This window comes from Oncorhynchus tshawytscha, unplaced genomic scaffold (genome assembly GCF_018296145.1).
Source record: "Oncorhynchus tshawytscha isolate Ot180627B unplaced genomic scaffold, Otsh_v2.0 Un_scaffold_7589_pilon_pilon, whole genome shotgun sequence".
In the NCBI taxonomy this organism is placed as follows: Eukaryota; Metazoa; Chordata; class Actinopteri; order Salmoniformes; family Salmonidae; genus Oncorhynchus; species Oncorhynchus tshawytscha.
Genome location: NW_024609826.1, coordinates 73126 through 92481, shown reverse-complemented (window position 1 = coordinate 92481; position 19356 = coordinate 73126). Strand labels below are relative to the sequence as shown.

General features: G+C 44.1%; 1 protein-coding gene across 3 annotated transcripts in view; it reads right to left on the bottom strand.

Annotated features, from left to right (window-relative positions):
* Positions 1-19356, bottom strand: part of LOC112221279 (copine-4) — a 73320-nt gene that overhangs the window by 20683 nt on the left and 33281 nt on the right. For 2 of the 3 annotated variants that reach the window (XM_042319148.1, XM_042319149.1), the window contains exons 3-8: positions 18794-18865; positions 14341-14415; positions 9397-9480; positions 9223-9312; positions 4543-4641; positions 418-504 (exon numbers count right to left, since the gene is read on the bottom strand). In XM_042319148.1, the coding sequence (XP_042175082.1) occupies positions 418-504; positions 4543-4641; positions 9223-9312; positions 9397-9480; positions 14341-14415; positions 18794-18865 (507 nt within the window). The remainder of the gene's footprint in view (positions 1-417; positions 505-4542; positions 4642-9222; positions 9313-9396; positions 9481-14340; positions 14416-18793; positions 18866-19356) is intronic. The other variant, XM_042319150.1, reaches the window with a different exon arrangement.

The following is a 19356-nucleotide window of genomic DNA, read 5'->3' as shown; positions in this document are numbered from 1 at the left end:
TTTTTGCTGAGTTTATTTCCTTTGTTGGAGCGGTCACTCGACTATCTTCTCAATATAATAGATCATCTTGGTAAGTAGCAATCTGCCTATAAAGACACTGAGAAAGGCCAGCACTTATTTAATGGGAATATGTCTGCATTTAAAAACAACATTAGCTATTCCACAGTGTCTCCATGCAGACATAGTTGTCCCCAAAATGATACTAATTTTAAGGTCATCCGTGGGTTCAGCAGATGGAAGAAATGTCATATTAGTCAGATTCCATCTGATCACAATCGTCCTTCACATCCACAACAGCAACAGGATGATAAATGTTCTGGAACCGTCTGCCAATGAGACTTAGACATCAGGTTAGAGAAAGTGGTGGGTGGAGGAAGGATGGAATGAGTGTGTGAATGAGAGAGAGTCGTGAATCACCTTGCACTGATTGAGAATGACGATACCAGAGTTCTTGTAATTCTTCTTCTTGATCTGATACTTGGGGTTTATACACTCCCATTGGACCTGGCGTTGATCAAATATAAAAAAACACTATCACAATAAGTACAGTATCATCCCTACAGTATGTGACTTGGTGGTGGGAGACTGACTGTGCTAAACAGAGATGAAAAGAATCATTAAAAAAATAACAGGATTGATAGACTATATCATCCCATTGGATAACATGGAGTGATGGTAGTGGAGGCCAGACAATGGAGTGAAAGAAAGCAATATGATCCACAGCAATGAGAAGATGCAAGGAAATGGAACTGTGGAGCGTGTTAGGGAGAATAATTAGCAAATCCAAGCAACAACAGCCTGACGAGGTTTGGTTTCTGGATCATTTGTTCGTCACTAATGAGGGGAGCGTTATCCATACATGCCTGTACAGATTAGCCCAGACATTTCAATCTGCTGCTCAAAAACAGAAAACTCCTGTGTTAAAATCCACCACTTTTTCTCTAAGGGTCATGGGAGAGAAAAACAAAGCATCAGTCACCTAATCGTCTCAGGGACAGGCTGTCCGTGCTGTTCTCTGTCGTTCTCTTTAGCTCACAAAACCGATTATATAACCATTATCATAAAAGTGGATACCCAACTAGTTGTAGCTCCATGAATGATTAGCAGATAATGGGTAAAAAAAAAACTAGATATCTCCATCAGCCAAATCACCAATTTCAGTAGGAGTCAAAAAGCCCCTGTGTATCCTACAGCATATGTGGCATTGGAGTCTAATGAAATGGGCCGCACTGTAATGGGTTTAATGCCAGCAGGTCCTGCAGTCTTCTTAAAATCCATGAAGGAGCCAATTAGTGGTGTGACCGGCCTTTAAAAGCTTGCTGCGTTTGAGGCCCGAGCACCGTAGGGTTTATTTAGACTACGAAGTGAGCCACATTGTACTATAATTAGCCTAGAAGCCTCAGCCTGGAGCTCCTTTTGTGTGCTAATGAAGACACAGCTGTCTGCCTGGGCCAGTCGGCGTGATGAAGGAGAGGCGTCCAGCGTTGTACGGCAGTACGGGTTGTCACCTGTCATCCTCACCATGAACGTCGACTAATTAAATGCATTCTTTCTTGTTCTTGTTCCAAGGGAAGCTGTTCGGTTTGCAAAACTCTGGACATTAGGTAAAAACTTAAAATGTCTTAAAACAGTCTCCTCAAACTGTCTCTTTAAGTGGTGATGAAGGCTGATCTCCATTAAAAGAGTAAAAAATAAATCTGTCTATATCAAAGTGCCTTCAATTGAAATCAAGGTTAAGTACCCTTTGACCTTTCAGGGCTGCAGTCCCGTTATCATTTTACAGAAATAATAATTTTTTTAGGGCTTAGGTATACAAAACGCTTGTGCAGATCCATCCGAATGTCGGACGAAAACTTCAAAAAGTTATATTACAGGTCGAAGAAACTTGTCAAACTAAGTATAGAATCAATCTTTAGGGTGTTGTGGAGAGTTCTCCAACTGGAGAATTCCTTTGTGTGTAGAGTTTGGATTTCATCTCAGGTTTTTGCCTGCCATATGAGTTCTGTTATACTCACAGACATCGTTCAAACAGTTTTAGAAACTTCAGAGTGTTTTCTATCCAATACTAATAATAATATGCATATATTAGCAACTGTGACTGAGGAGCAGGCTGTTTACTCTGGGCACCTCTGGGCAACTTTCATCCAAGCTACTCAATACTGACCCTGCAGCCATAAGAAGTAAGGTAAGGGTTATGGTTAAGGTTAGGGTGAGGGAAGGGGTTAAGGTTAGGGTAGGGTAGGGATGTCACAAGGATGCCGAATAGCACTAACCATGGCTCAATGGATCCATTACCAAGCATTCTGAGCTGGAAGGAAACGGCAAGGATTCTTTCCTAAACACACCAGGCAGGACAGAACTTTCACTCTCTCACACCCTTGTCCTCCATACATTGAAGGAGAGAGTGCTGATTTCTGAATTACACTGGTACATAGAGAGAGACAGAGGAGACGGTGGCTACCGGATGATGGGGAGGCTCCTAGCTGAGAGAGATCCATTGTCATTTGTTTGGTTTTTCCTGAAGGCTTCTGTCCTACTCTTCCCTGTGGAGCGCTGAAATATCCTCAGCACCCAATGAGAGAAGTAAGTATCTCCTCCGGGGGAGAAAAATGTCCTGAGCCCCAAATGGCCCCATGCCACTGCATTTGGTCACGTCCCCCAGAGAGAGGACTCTACCCTCTGGTCACATCCCCCAGAGAGAGGAGTCTACCCTCTGGTCACATCCCCCGGAGAGAGGACACTACCCTCTGGTCACATCCCCCAGAGAGAGGACGCTACCCTCTGGTCACACCCCCAGAGAGAGAGGACGCTACCCTCTGGTCACATCCCCCAGAGAGAGAGGACGCTACACTCTGGTCACATCCCCCAGAGAGAGGACGCTACCCTCTGGTCACATCCCACAGAGAGAGGACGCTACCCTCGGGTTACATCCCCCAGAGAGAGGACGCTACCCTCTGGTCACATCCCCCAGAGAGAGGACGCTACCCTCTGGTCACATCCCCCAGAGAGGACGCTACCCTCTGGTCACATCCCCCAGAGAGAGGACGCTACCCTCTGGTCACATCCCCCAGAGAGAGGACGCTACCCTCTGGTCACATCCCCCAGAGAGAGGGACGCTACCCTCTGGTCACATCCCCCAGAGAGAGGACACTACCCTCTGGTCACATCCCCCAGAGAGAGGACTCTACCCTCTGGTCACATCCCCCAGAGAGAGGACGCTACCCTCTGGTCACATCCCCCAGAGAGAGGACGCTACCCTCTGGTCACATCCCCCAGAGAGAGGACGCTACCCTCTGGTCACACCCCCAGAGAGAGGACGCTACCCTCTGGTCACATCCCCCAGAGAGAGGACGCTACCCTCTGGTCACACCCCCAGAGAGAGGACGCTACCCTCTGGTCACATCCCCCAGAGAGAGGACTCTACCCTCTGGTCACATCCCCCAGAGAGAGGACACTACCCTCTGGTCACATCCCCCAGAGAGAGGACACTACCCTCTGGTCACATCCCCCAGAGAGAGGACACTACCCTCTGGTCACATCCCCCAGAGAGAGGAAGCTAGATAAACCTTCAGAGGAGTTGGATGAAAACAAATCTCCAGTCGGCAACCCACATGAGCTCTGCCTCTCTAACCCACTTTCTCTCTGCTCTGACATTTCATCTGGAGAGACATACATTGCAGTGAGTACAGAATCATATCAGAGTGTGATTCCTACAGTCTGAGAAGTCTTAGGTATATAATAATGATCATGTTTCACATTGTATAAATGATTGGAGACAAGCGCAGGAATACGTAATAGGGGGGTTTTAATACTCCACCCAAATTACACAACATGCCATGAAAGGCAGGACGAAGCCCAAAACAAACACGTATACAAACACACAGGGATGTAACCCAGACAAAAGAACAAGGTTAAACCTCTAATAAATACAAAGGACGAGACCCAGAATAACAAGGCACGGGATGAGACCAGTAATTACACTGCACGGGATGAGACCAGTAATTACACTGCACGGGATGAGACCAGTAATTACACTGCACGGGATGAGACCAGTAATTACACTGCACGGGATGAGACCAGTAATTACACTGCACGGGATGAGACCAGTAATTACACTGCACGGGATGAGACCAGTAATTACACTGCACGGGATGAGACCAGTAATTACACTGCACGGGATCCGTAATAACAATTGCATAAAACACGCAGCATGAACGCCAAAACAAAGGTACTCACAGGACCAACAGACATGGTAACAATAATCGACCAGGACAATGGGGAACAGAGGGCACATATACAGTATACAATTACTAATCAGGGAAAATGGTATCCAGGAGTGCGTAATTAGACAGTTCAGTATAGAACTACAGAACTGGTGCAGGAAGTAGCAGCAGTACTGGGGGAATCCGTGACAGGCATCTAGCAATGATCATTTTACAAACCTGATTGATGCCTTCGCTACCTAAAAGAAAAACAACCAACACTATCTAAAAAAAACAGCCAACCCCACTTTTAAACTCGCACAACACCTGTACAGCCTACCTGTCTCCCATCCATTGCCCCTCTCATCTCTTTGAATGTGGCCTGATATTCACCAATATAGTCGTGCTTCCCATTGGAGTCCCAGTCCCACACTGTGCACTGATAGAGAGAGAAAGAGAAAGAGAGAGAGAGAGAGAGGAAAGGGAGAGAGAGAGAGAGAGAGAGAGAGAGAGAGAAGAGAATGAGAGAGAGAGAGAGAGAGAGAGAGAGAGAGAGAGAATGAGAGAGAGAGAGAGAGAGAGAGAGAGAGAGAGGAGAGCAAAGGGAGAGAGAGAGAGAGAGAGAGAGAGAGAGAGAGAGAGAGAGAGAGAGAAGGGAGGGAGAGAGAGAGAGAGAGAGAGAGAGAGAGGAAAGGGAGAGAGAGAGAGAGACAGAGAGAGAGAGAGAGAGAGAGAGAGAGAGAGAGAAAGAGTAGGTTAGAAAAAGTGACTTCAGTTAATGATCAAATACTACGGTGTCAATATGTACATATCACCTAACCCATCTGTGAATGCTGCAGTTGAACAAGATCTCCAGACTGAATGTGATCAACTATGTGGTGTCATGTAGATTCTGGTATGGTTGAAAGCTCTTCCCCTGGTGTTCACACTCGTTACAACTCACTGGGACCAGTTCCAGAACTAGAGCAGACTCCCCTGTGATGCTTCTTCATTAATAAATCAGTAAGGCGACATTGCTGGAGTTTTAATAGTCTCATGAAATATAGAATTGAGGATGTGAAAGGCTTTTGACATAAGACAGAGAGAGAGAACATTGAATTTGTGTGTATATGTTTATTTTGTTTAACATTATACATTTTTAAATTAATCATTACACTTAATTTTTAAGCACACGTTTCATCATAATTTCTTATAAAAAGATCTGTCAGCGGTATTTTGCAGAGGGAGAACACTAACTGTACCAGGCAAAAAGTACCCCCTCAACCCCCCTCCCTTTTCTCCTTAGTAAGTGGTTTCTTCCAAGGTGCGCCACCGAGCAAAGATATGCTAGGCAGGTCGCTAGATACTCTTGTGCATGCAGACAGTATCGTCAGTTGAGGAGGAGAGAGAGTGTTGAGTTACATGCACAGCGTTTGATTTGATTTTAGCTGCCAGTGATGGGTAGGACTCGCAGGAGTTTATGTTTGTAAATCGTTGTCCGGGTCGTTGTCCCGTTGGAAGGTGAACCTTCACCCCAGTCTGAGGTCCTGAGAGCTCTTGAGCAGGTTTTCATCAAGGATCTCTCTGTGCTCCATTCATCTTTTCCCGGATCCTGCTTGTCTCCCAGTCCCTGTTGCTGAAAAACATCCCCACCGCATGATGCTGCCCCCACCATGCTTCACCGCCAGACGTGACACTTGGCATTCAGGCTAAAGAGTTCAATCTTGGTTTCATCAGACCAGAGAATCTTGTTTCTCAGAGAATCTTGTTTCTCATGTTCTGAAAGTCTTTAGCTGCCTTTTGGCAAACTCCAAGCGGGCTTTTATATGCCTTTTACTGAGGAGTGGCTTCCGTCTGGCCACTCTACCATAAAGGCCTGATTGGTGGTGCTGCAGAGATGGTTGTCCTTCTGGAAGGTTCTCCCATCTCTACAGAGGAACTCTGGAGCTCTATCAGAGTCACCTTCGGGTTCTTGGTCACCTCCCTGACCAAGGCCTTTCTCCACCGATTGCTCAGTTTGGCCGGGCGTCCAGCTCTAGGAAGAGTCTTGGTGGTTAAGAATGATGGAGGACACTGTGTTCTTGGGGCCCTTCAATGCTGCAGACATTTTTTGGTAAACTTCCCCAGATCTGTGCCTCGACACAATCTTGTCTCTGAGCTCTATGGACAATTCCTTTGACCTCATGGCTTGGTTTTTGCTCTGACATACACTGTCAACTGTGGGACACAAGTGTGTGCCTTTCCAAATCATGTCCAATCAATTTAATTTACCACAGGTGGAATCCAATGAAGTTGTAGAAACATCTCAAGGATGATTAATGGAAACAGGATGCACCTGAGCTTAATAGCAAAGGGTCCTAATACTTATGTAAATAAGGTATTTCTGTTTTTTTACTTTTAATACACTTGCAACATTTCTAAAAAACTGTTTTCGCTTTGTCAATATGGGGTAGTGTGTGTATGTTGATGAGTATTTGTATTTATTTTAATATTTAAAAAAATAAGGCTGTAACGTAACAAAATGTGGGAAAAGGAATGGGGTCTGAATACTTTCCGAATGCGCTGTATGTACAGTAACAGTGTGGCAGTTGTACTAAACTCCTATGGCATAACATTTGTCATGGAATCAATGTGCATCATTCATTAAAATGACATTTGAACAGGTACAGAGGTAAGCTTAGATAGCCTTCTTTTTCACTTCTTTTTTTGTACATAGTATTAGACATAATGATTATGGCTCTAGATTGCAGGAACAAGCTGTTTCAGTTGTTCGAAAAATACTAAACCCTCAGAATTCCAGATGGGGGCTGCCAGTCCCACACACACAGCCTTCATCCTCACGTACCTCTAAAATAATGGCTGCATCACGCCACTCTTCGTGTGTGTGTGTGTGTCTAGGTTTCACATGGATCATGGATAAATAAACTGACCTCTGACCCTCATTTGGCCATTAGCTATGCTGAACATTCATCTATGATACACATTCACTACAGTGGCCATTCCAGGACAGCCTCCTACATCCATGGTTGTGTCAAGTGTCAGAACCGTGGCATTGTAACGTCTGTTTAATAAATGTGTGTTCAATGAATGCTCTTGTATTATACAGTTTGTGATAAGGAGGTTAACCTGAGCTAACATTAACAGCATCTTGTGAAAAGTCCCATTGGAGGGGACTTTGATGCTATGATGCTACTATTATGATGTTACTATTATGATGTTACTATTATGAGACTACTATTATGATGTTACTATTATGATGTTACTATTATGAGGCTACTATTATGATGCTACTATTATGATGTTACTATTATGATGTTACTATTATGAGGCTACTATTATGATGTTACTATTATGAGGCTACTATTATGATGTTACTATTATGAGGCTACTATTATGATGTTACTATTATGATGCTACTATTATGATGTTACTATTATGAGGCTACTATTATGATGTTACTATTATGATGCTACTATTATGATGTTACTATTATGTGCTACTATTATGATGTTACTATTATGATGTTACTATTATGAGGCTACTATTATGATGTTACTATTATGAGGCTACTATTATGATGTTACTATTATGAAGCAACTATTATGATGCTACTATTATGATGTTACTATTATGTGCTACTATCATGTGCTACTATTATGGTGCTAGTGGGCAAGGCAGCATGGGACACACCATGTCCCACTGGATGACCAATCCCAACTAACAAACAGGAAGCTCTTTCCCTGAAACCACTGGTTGTTAAGCAGTGGCTCTGTATAATTTGAATACTTATTTCAAAAGGGTTTGCTGATACCGTGGGTGCAGTTAATATTAGTAGTAATATGGTCAGACAGTTTCTTAGCCTTCAACGTTTAAATGTGAATGATCTCTTTAGCTCCATGTCATTTCCTGCCCTGGGGTTAATTGCTGTTGGCCCCACCAACACACATCCAACCCTACAGTGACCTCATCCCTCATACCCCTAAAGAGCACCACCGTGGCAACTGGGGCTGATTGAAATCTTGGGATGGAGAGGAGAGGTGTGATTGGTAACATGGAGGGATTGGGACAAAAGGTAGGTGGGAGGGAGTTGGGGGTGGGGGCATCGAGAGCTTCACCTCCTCCCACCTCAGCACCACCCTCTCTATCTCCTTGACTGGAGAGGAGGGAATGAAGAATAGAGGGAAGGAGAGAGAGAAAGAGAGAGAGAGAGACTCAGTGCCCCTAAACACAATGAGACACTGCTGCAGCTCATTGTTGGTGCCTAAATGTTTAATGAGAAAGTCTTATTTGTTTAGAGCAGGCCTTTCAGGCGCTCATTAGACTAACTGTAGTTTAATGATTTAGTAATGCCAGGGAGTTAGAAAGGGGGGAAAAGGCAATAATACACACACACACAAACAAGCACACACACACGAGGCAATAAAGGAAAAGGGGAAAGATGCCGACCATGTGAGACAGAGGGAGGGTGGCTGAAAGAGTACACGAGAGGGAGGAAAGAGGTGGTGGGGGTGGGGCGTTTGAGAGTCTCTCTCTTTCCACTCCCCTGGTCTAATAGACGTCCCCTGTCTTGGTCCTGTATGATCAGGCCAAGCCACAAATGACTCGTCTAGAGAGCCCTCAAACTCAACTCTGGACCTCGATGCCAGTTCATTTTTACATTGTTCCCCTCTAATCAGGGACTGATTGACTGGAGAGGAGGAAATGAAGAATAGAGGGAAGGAGAGAGAGACCTGAGAGACTGATTTAGACCTGGGACACCAGGTGGGTGGTATTAATTATCAAGTAGAACAGAAGACCAGGGGTAAGAGTTGAATACCCCTGCTATAGAGAATCCCCTTCCTCCCTAGTCTAGCCCTCCCTCCTGACTCTAGTATACAAACCCCTTATAGGATTGAGGCCATGGTGCTGAAATCAGTATTGCTCACCTGCCAGTCAGTCCACTACTGTGGCAAAAGTGCTCAATCAGGTCCCCTGGGCTGGCAAGAAGACATAGAGCCAAGCACATACATACATACAATCAATCAGACACACACGTCTATACCTTTAGAGGCCGGTCATGGTCTCCACTGCAGAGGGAATTCAGGGAAGTCTTGAAGGTTTTCCACACCGGGTTAAGGTTGTTCATAACAGTCTGTGAGTGAAACAGGAAAGAGAAATGTAAATAGGCTAAAGTAATTGGATGGATCCGTTTGAACAAAACGACTGCTGGTTTTACCTCTGTTCTGTGCACAAGCTGTAGCGTGTCGTCATCGTTCATCCTGAAGATCTCCAGGAAAGGGTCTGATTTGCTAAAAAAGTCCTGCACAGAGAGATACACAGTGGGCTTTCAGAAATACATCAACGACCATCTTAATGCCATGCTGAGGGATTGCAATATTTCCCTCCCAACCGCTTTGGCCCTAAAACTGTGAAAGTGGTCAATAAAATACCTAACGTTGTTGTGAGGAAGATGGTTGCCATGTTGTCCAAATTCATGCGTTTATCAAAGTCAACAACACACTGAGGTCCTCTACAAACGCTCCTGTATGTGTATAGGTAATCTACATGGAATATATATTACACATAGAATATACTGTACTGACATCTATCTAACTCTCTGCCACTATATATCTTCCTGTGAGGCTGGTCTCTCTCCTTCCTGTTCAATGATTCATAGAGCTGAGCTGTGATGCAATCTGTAGGAGGGTTATCTCTGGTAACTCCCTAGACGGGTGCCAAAACTCCTGAACAGCTAAATTAGCTGAAGAAATACTGTACCTCATACAATACTCCAGACCCTGAGGTTGTAACTCGTTACAGTATACAGCTAAGACGCCTTTCAAATTGTCTTGGTACTTTGACTTATCTAATAAGAGCAGCACTGGGAAGTAGAAAATCACAGATTGTTCACAACACTTTTGAACAACAAGTAGAAATGTAAAATTGCAGATTGCATTTCTTCAACGAGCAGGACGCACAGGATGTACTTCAGACACCCGGCAAGGCCAAAATCCCTGTCATTGGAAAGAGACGCAGGTATAGAGGATATAGGGCGGGGTGCCTTGTAAGGATCTGCCAACGGCGAGTGGGAAATCAGCCCTTACCATCAGTATTACTTGCCAACGTACAATCATTGAACAATAAATTAGACGACGTACGATCAGGAATATCCTACCAACAGGACATCAAAAACTGTAATATCTTATGTTTCACCAAATCGTGGCTGAATGACGACATGGATAACATTCAGCTGGTTGTAACGCCCGGGGTGTAGTGGGAAAGAAGTCAGGCGCAGGAAGCAGAGAGTTCAGGGTAGCGCTACTTTGTAATGCACCACAACGGTGAACAGACGCCATCCCAAACAAATGCCCCAAACACAGGGGACTTAAACAGTCCAGCAAAATCCAAACACATGGACAACCGTGACATACAGCCGTGTACACAGGTACACTGAAAATAATCCTGCACAACCAGCAGGCGGGCCGGGTGGTAAATAAAGCCCAACCAATTAACCTAAACTAAACACAGGTGCAACCAATAAACAGAAAAGGGGGAAAAGGGATCAGTGGCAGCTAGTAGCCTGTGACGACGACCGCCGAGCGCCACCCGAACAGGAAGGGGAGCCACCTTCGGTAGGAGTCGTGACACTGGTGGGATATACGCTGCACCGGCTAGATAGAACAGCACACTCCGAAGACGAGGGTGGTCTGTGCATATTAGTAAACAACAGCTGGTGCACGAAATCTAAGGAAGTCTCTAGATTTTGCTCGCCTGAAGTGGAGTATCTCATGATAGTGTTCATCTATATTTTTTGTGGCTGTTTATTTACCACCACAGATGGATGCTGGCACTAAGACCTCACTCAGTCAGCTGTATAAGGTAATAAGCAAGCAGGAAACTGCTCACCCAGAGGCGGAGCTTCTAGTGGCCGGGGACTTTAATGCAGGGAAACATTAATCCGTTTTACCTCATTTCTATCAGCATGTTATATGTCAACCAGAGGGGGGAAAAATTCTAGATCACCTTTACTCCACACACAGAGACGCGTACAAACCTTTCCCTCGCCCTCCTTTGGCAAATCTGACCGTAATTCTATCCTTCTGATTCCTGCCGACAAGCAAAAACTAAAGCAGGAAGCACCAGTGACTCGGTCTATTAAAAAGCAGTCAGATGAAGCGGATGCTAAACTACAGGACTGTTTTGCTAGCACAGACTGGAATATGTTCCGGGATTCTTCCAATGGCATTGAGGAGTACACCACATCAGTCACTGGCTTTATCAATAAGTGCATCGAGGAAGTCGTCCCCACAGTGAAAGTACATACATAGCCCAACCAGAAGCCATGGATTACAGACAACATTCCCACTGAGCTAAAGGGTAGGTGCGGAACTCTAACCTGGAAGCTTATAAGAAATCCTGCTATGCCCTGCAACGAACCATCAGACAGGCAAAGCACCAATAAAGGACTAAAATTGAATCGTACTACACCGGCTCCGATGCTCGTCGGGTGTGGCAGGGCCTGCAAACTATTACAGACTACAAACGGAAGCACAGCCGTGAGCTGTCCAGTGACATGAGCCTACCAGACGAGCTAAATCACTTCTATGCTCGCTTCGAGGCAAGCAACACTGAGGCAACACTGAGGTAGCCGTTGTGAGTAAGGCCGCTGGCAAGGCATGAGCTGACCAACTGGCAGGTGTCTTCACTGACATTTTCAACATGTCCCTGATTGAGTCTGTAATACCAACATGTTTCAAGCAGACCACCATAGTCTCTGTGCCCAAGAACACGAAGGCAACCTGCCTAAATGACTACAGACCCGTAGCACTCAAGTCCGTAGCCGTGAGTGCTAGGCTGGTAATGGCTCACATTAACACCATTATCCCAGAAACCCTAGACCCACTCCAATGTGCATACCGCTCAAACAGATCCACAGATGATGCAATCTCTATTGCACTCCACACTGCCCTTTCCCACCTGGACAAAAGAAACACCTACGTGAGAATACTATTCATTGACTACAGCTCAGCGTTCAACACCATAGTGCCCTCAAAGCTCATCACTAAGCTAAGGATTCTGGGACTAAACACCTCCCTCTGCAACTGGATCCTGGACTTCCTGACGGGCCGCCCAGAGGTGGTAAGGGTAGGTAGCAACCCATCTGCCACACTGATCCTCAATACTGGAGCATCTCAGGGGTGTGTGCTCATTCCCTTCCTGTACTCCTTGTTCATCCACGACTGCATGTCCAGACACGACTCCAACACCATAATTAAGTTTGCAGATGACACAACAGTGGTAGGCCTGATCACCGACAACGACGAGACAGCCTATGGGGAGACACCTGGCCGGGTGGTACCAGAATAACAACCTATCCCTCAATGTAATCAAGACAAAGGAGATGATTGTGGACTACAGGAAAAGGAGGACCGAGGACGCCCTCATTCTCATCGAGGGGGCTGTAGTGGAGCAGGTTGAGAGCTTCAAGTTCCTTGGTGTCCACATCACCAACCAACTTGAATGGTCCAAACACACCAAGATAGTCGTGAAAACCTTTCCCCCCCAGGAGACTGAAAAGATTTGGTATGGGTCCTCAGATCCTCAAAAGGTTCTACAGCTGCAACATCGAGAGCATCCTGACTGGTTGCATCACTGCCTGGTACGGCAACTGCTCTGCCTCCAACCGCATGGCACTACAGAGGGTAGTGCAAACAGCCTAGTACATCACTGGGGCTAAGCTGCCAGCCATCCAGGACCTCTACACCAGGTGGTGTCAGAAGAAGTCCCTAAATATTGTAAAAAGACCCCAGCCACCCCAGTCATAGACTGCTCTCTCTTCTACCACATGGCAAATGGTACCGGAGCGCCAAGTCTTGGTGCAAGAGGCTTCTAAACAGCTTTCACCCCCAAGCCATAAGACTCCTGAACCGGTAATCAAATGGCTACCCAGACCATCTGCATTGTGTGTCCCCTCCCCCAACCCCTCTTTTTACGCTGTTGCTACTCTCTGTTTATCATCTATGCATAGTCACTTTAACTATACCTACATGTACATATTACCTTAATTAGCCCGACTATCCGGTGCCCCCACACATAGACTCTGTACCCCTGTATACAGCCTCGCTACTGTTATTTTCACTGTCATTTTACTGTTTTTTTATTTCTTTACCGATCTATTGTTTACCTAATACCTATTTTTTACTTAAAAATTGCACTGTTGGTTAGTGCTTGGAAGTAAGCATTTCACTGTAAGGTTGTTGTATTCACTGTAAGGTTGTTGTACCTGTTGTATTCGGCACACGTGACAAATACACTTTGATTTGATTTGAATTGGGGCCAGCAATGGTCATGATATATCCTGGTCTGGTTAAGCACACCTGATGTCTGATCCTAGTACTACAATCAACTTGACTGGATGCTCCAGGAGAAAAATTCTCTCAAAACACCTGCTGATCAGAATAAATCTGCAGTTCCAAAAACACGAAATCAATCATTTATAAACACGATTCTTACTGATAGGATACTGATAGGAAAGTTAAGAGCACATCGCTTTGATTGATTGCATTTCTCCCTGCAGATGCAATGCTTATTTGCATTTTAGTGCTGGAATAATGTACTATAGCACCTGTGGTGAGGGAAAACTTATTTCAGTTGAAGGCGGACACACACACACACACACACACACACACACACACACACACACACACACACACACACACACACACACACACACACACATCTTCCATTTAGTGGAGATTAACTCATTTAAATTAGACTGTGATTAGAGATACACTGGGGCTGAGAAAGACACCAGGAGACTTAAAAACATCTCTTGTACTTAACCACAAACACACCACACACACCTCTGCTCTCTCTCTCCTTTCTTATCTCCCCATCTGTGTGAGCCAGAACCACAAACACAGCAGGAGAGACTGAGATGGGGAGTTGGGTGGATCATAGATCCTCATTGAGGAGGGATTGGTTCTCTGTATCTAATGTGTTTCTGTTGTAATTATTCTTCTGATGGGATTTTCCCAATGAAGCATAGCTCTATGTGTATAATCACTGTTCTGAGACCAGTTGATGCCATGGTTAATGGAGAGGATATACAATAATGTAATGCATTCATAATCAATTACCGAGCACAAATTAAACATGTTCTGTAGCGTTGCAACCTTACCTTGTCGTCAAGTTTCCTGGCACTGAAAGAAAGTTCCACATAATCATCATTCCCTGTCAGCTCCTCGGCGGTGACCTGCAGGTACATAACACACACCTGGATCTAATATTCACACACAACTGGTTCTAATATTCACATACCTGGTTCTAATATTCACACATACCTGGTTCTAATATTCACACACACCTGGTTCTAATATTCACACACCTGGTTCTAATATTCACACACAACTGGATCTAATATTCACACACAACTGGATCTAATATTCAAACACCTGGTTCTAATATTCACACACCTGGTTCTAATATTCACACACACCTGGTTCTAATATTCACACACCTGGATCTAATATTCACACACAACTGGATCTAATATTCACACACAACTGGTTCTAATATTCACACACCTGGTTCTAATATTCACACACCTGGTTCTAATATTCACACACACCTGGTTCTAATATTCACACACACCTAGATCTAATATTCACACACACCTGGTACTAATATTCACACACACCTGGTTCTAATATTCACACACACCTAGATCTAATATTCACAAACACCTGGTACTAATATTCACACACACCTGGTTCTAATATTCACACACCTGGTTCTAATATTCACACACACCTGGATCTAATATTCACACACACCTAGATCTAATATTCACAAACACCTAGATCTAATATTCACAAACACCTGGTACTAATATTCACACACACCTGGTTCTAATATTCACACACACCTAGATCTAATATTCACACACACCTGGTACTAATATTCACACACACCTGGTTCTAATATTCACACACACCTAGATCTAATATTCACAAACACCTGGTACTAATATTCACACACACCTGGTTCTAATATTCACACACCTGGATCTAATATTCACACACACCTAGATCTAATATTCACAAACACCTAGATCTAATATTCACAAACACCTGGTACTAATATTCACACACACCTGGTTCTAATATTCACACACAATATTCACACTACCTGATCTAATATTCACACACACCTGGTACTAATATTCACACACACCTGGTTCTAATATTCACACACACCTAGATCTAATATTCACAAACACCTGGTACTAATATTCACACACACCTGGTTCTAATATTCACACACCTGGATCTAATATTCACACACACCTAGATCTAATATTCACAAACACCTAGATCTAATATTCACAAACACCTGGTACTAATATTCACACACACCTGGTTCTAATATTCACACACCTGGTTCTAATATTTACACACACCTGGATCTAATATTCACACACACCTGGTACTAATATTCACAAACACCTGGTACTAATATTCACACACACCTGGATCTAATATTCACAAACACCTGTACTAATATTCACAAACACCTGGTTCTAATATTCACACACACCTGGATCTAATATTCACACACACCTGGTTCTAATATTCACACACACCTGGATCTAATATTCACAAACACCTGGTTCTAATATTCACACACACCTGGTTCTAATATTCACACACACCTGGTACTAATATTCACAAACACCTGGTTCTAATATTCACAAACACCTGGATCTAATATTCACAAACACCTGGATCTAATATTCACACACACCTGGTTCTAATATTCACACACACCTGGTTCTAATATTCACAAACACCTGGTTCTAATATTCACACACACCCTGGTTATAACCAGAAACCAGAAAAAAGGTATGTTTATGAATGAAATAGTGAACTTGTAATCATTGTAGTAAAACGCATGATAGGCATATTGTCTTTCATACTTTGTTCTGTATCTGCCTCCAGATTCATATGTATTTGTCAACTGTTTAGATATGAAATACTGTGGAACCACTCCTCATCTGGTCTAATATAAGTCCTATTGACACTTTCTTTCTGCTGGGAGCTCGTTTTTCATAATGACCTTGAGATACCGCTCTATTTAGTTCTCTCTTTATATAGTACTATTGTGTGTGTGTGTGTGTGTGTGTGTGTGTGTGTGTGTGTGTGTGTGTGTGTGTGTGTGTGTGTGTGTGTGTGTGTGTGTGTGCGTGCGTGTGTGCGTGCGTGTGGCCCAATAAAATATGATTTACACTATTAAGAATGCCTTGATGCCTTTGTTAAAATAGGTTATTTTCCATGCATAAGCAAACAGGCAATGTGCTTCAGAAACAACAATATGTATGTTCATCTCAAACAGACACATGCATGCATATCTATTTGTTAAGTTCAGATGCTACTCTACACCAAACTCAGAAAGTGTCAAAAATAACTCCCGTATCTGAATTAAAGTTTGCCTGGTCACTTTTGAATTTAGATTAGGTGGTAGTCTTCTCAAATCAAATCAAATTGTATTGGTCACAGACACCTGATTAGCAGATGTTATTGCGGGTGTAGCGAAATGCTTGTGCTTCTAGCTCCGATAGTGCAGTAATATCTAACAAGTAATATATAACAAATTACACAACATATACCCAACACACAAATGGAATGAATTAAGACTATATACGTACAGACGAGCGATGTCAGAGCGGAACGGACTAAGATCCAGTAGAATAGTAAAGAATGGAGTATATACATATGAGATGAATAATGCAAGTTCAAATGTAAACATTATTAAGTGAATGAGATTTTATTTATTTGACCTTTATTTAAGTCAGTTAAGAATTCTTATTTTCAATGCCTAGGAACAGTGGGTTAACTGCCTGTTCAGGGGCAGAACGACAGATTTGTACCTTGTCAGGTCGGGGATTTGAACTTGCAACCTTCCGGTTACTAGTCCAACGCTCTAACCACTAGGCTACCCTGCTGTAGAATAGTATAGAATACAGTATATACAAATGAGATGAGTAATGCAAGTTAAAATGTGACCATTATTAAGTGAATGAGATGCCGTAGAATAGTATAGAATACAGTATATACAGTATATACAAATGAGATGAGTAATGCCAGATATGTAAACATTGTTAGTGTTCCATTCCTTAAAGTGGCCAGTGATTTCTAGTCTATAACTATAGGCAGCAGCCTCTAATGTGCTAGTGATGGCTATTTAACAGTCTGATAGCCTTGAGATAGAAGCTGTTTTTCAGTCTCTCGGTCCCTGCTTTGATGCACCTGTACTGACCTCGCCTTCTGGATGATAACGGGGTGAACAGGCAGTGGCTCGGGTGGTTGATGTCCTTGATGATCTTTTTGGCCTTCCTGTGACATCGGGTGCCGTAGGTGTCCTGGAGGGTGGGTAGTTTGCCCCCGGTGATGCGTTGGGCAGACCGCACCACCCTCTGGAGAGCCTTGCGGTTGCGGGCGGTGCAGTTGCCATACCAAGCATTGATACAGCCCAACTGGATGCTTTCAATTGTGCATCTGTAAAAGGCGCTGTTGCGCCTTCTTCACCACACTGTCTGTGTGGGTGGTCCATTTCAGTTTGTCAGTGATGTGTACGCCAAGGAACTTGAAGCTTTCCACATTCTCCACTGCTGTCCCTTCGATCTAGATAGGGGGGGTGCACCCTCTGCTGTTTCCTGAAGTCCATGATCATCTCCTTTGTTTTGTTGATGTTTAGTGAGAGGTTGTTTTCCAGGCACCACACTCCCATAGTCCACACCTCCTCCCTGTAGACTGTCTCATCATCGTTGGTAAGTAAGCCGACTAGTGTTGTGTTGTCTACAAATTTGATGATTGAGTTGGATGCGTTCTTGGCCATGCAGTCATGGGTGAACAGGGAGTACAGGAGGGGGCTGAGCACGCACTCACCCTTGTTGAGGATCAGCGGAGTGGAGGTGATGTTTCCTACCTTTACCACCTGGGGGCGGCCCGTCAGGAAGTTCAGGACCCAGCTGCACAGGACGGGGTTCAGACCAGGGCCTCAAGCTTAATGACGAGCTTGGAGGGCACTATGGTGTTGAATGCTGAGCTGTAGTCAATAAACAGCATTCTTACACAGGTATTCCTCTTGTCCAGATTGGATAGGGCAGTGTGCAGAGTGATGGCGATTGCATCGACTGTGGATCTATTGGGGCAGTAAGCAAATTGAAATAGCTCTAGGGTGGTAGGCTTAGGTAGAGGTGAAATGATCCTTGACTAGTCTCTCAAAGCAATTCGTGATGACAGAGTTGAGTGCTATGGGGTGATAGTCATTAAGTTTAGTTACCTTTGCTGTGCTTTAGACAGACAGACAGACAGACAGACAGACAGACAGACAGACAGACAGACAGACAGACAGACAGACAGACAGACAGACAGACAGACAGACAGACAGACAGACAGACAGACAGACAGACAGACAGACAGACAGACAGACAGACAGACAGACAGACAGACAGACAGACAGACAGACAGACAGACAGACAGACAGACAGACAGACAGACAGACAGACAGACAGACAGACAGAAAGAAAGCTAGAGAGAGAGAGGGAACTAGGTGACAGACAGGGGCCTTACCATGATGAAGGACTTGCTCACTGTGCTGCCCTGTTTGAGCAGTGGTTTGGTGAGCTTCCTCTGGGACACAATCTGTTTGGAGAGAGATAAGAGGTGAGACTCCCCTGACTCGGTGCCTCACATCAACAACACAGCAACTCAGGAGAACCAGAAGGGGGGAACTGGGACGAGGGAATCACCGGCAGTCAAAAGAGTTTTGCACAAATGTCTGAAGTAAAAGAGAGTGTGGTTGTATAGGGTGAGGTTGGGGAGTTCTGACGAGAAGTTTTGCCGTAAACACATGCTGGAAAGATGCCATAAAATAATTGGATGCTGTGAGGCTTTCCACATTATGCAAGTAAGATGCAATGTGAGAGTCTTTGTAAAGGTTCAAAGCCCTCTCAGTAAATTCTCAATGCTGGAATATTTGCATGGTACAGTAGGTCTATTGGATGATTTTGAGAATAAAATATGAAGTAAAACTGTAGAAATACAGTAAAACCCCGTGGCGAATCCTATTCACAATATATGGTGTTTCTAAATGATGCCTCTTATTTGCATTGAGATGTACCCACAGTCCCACC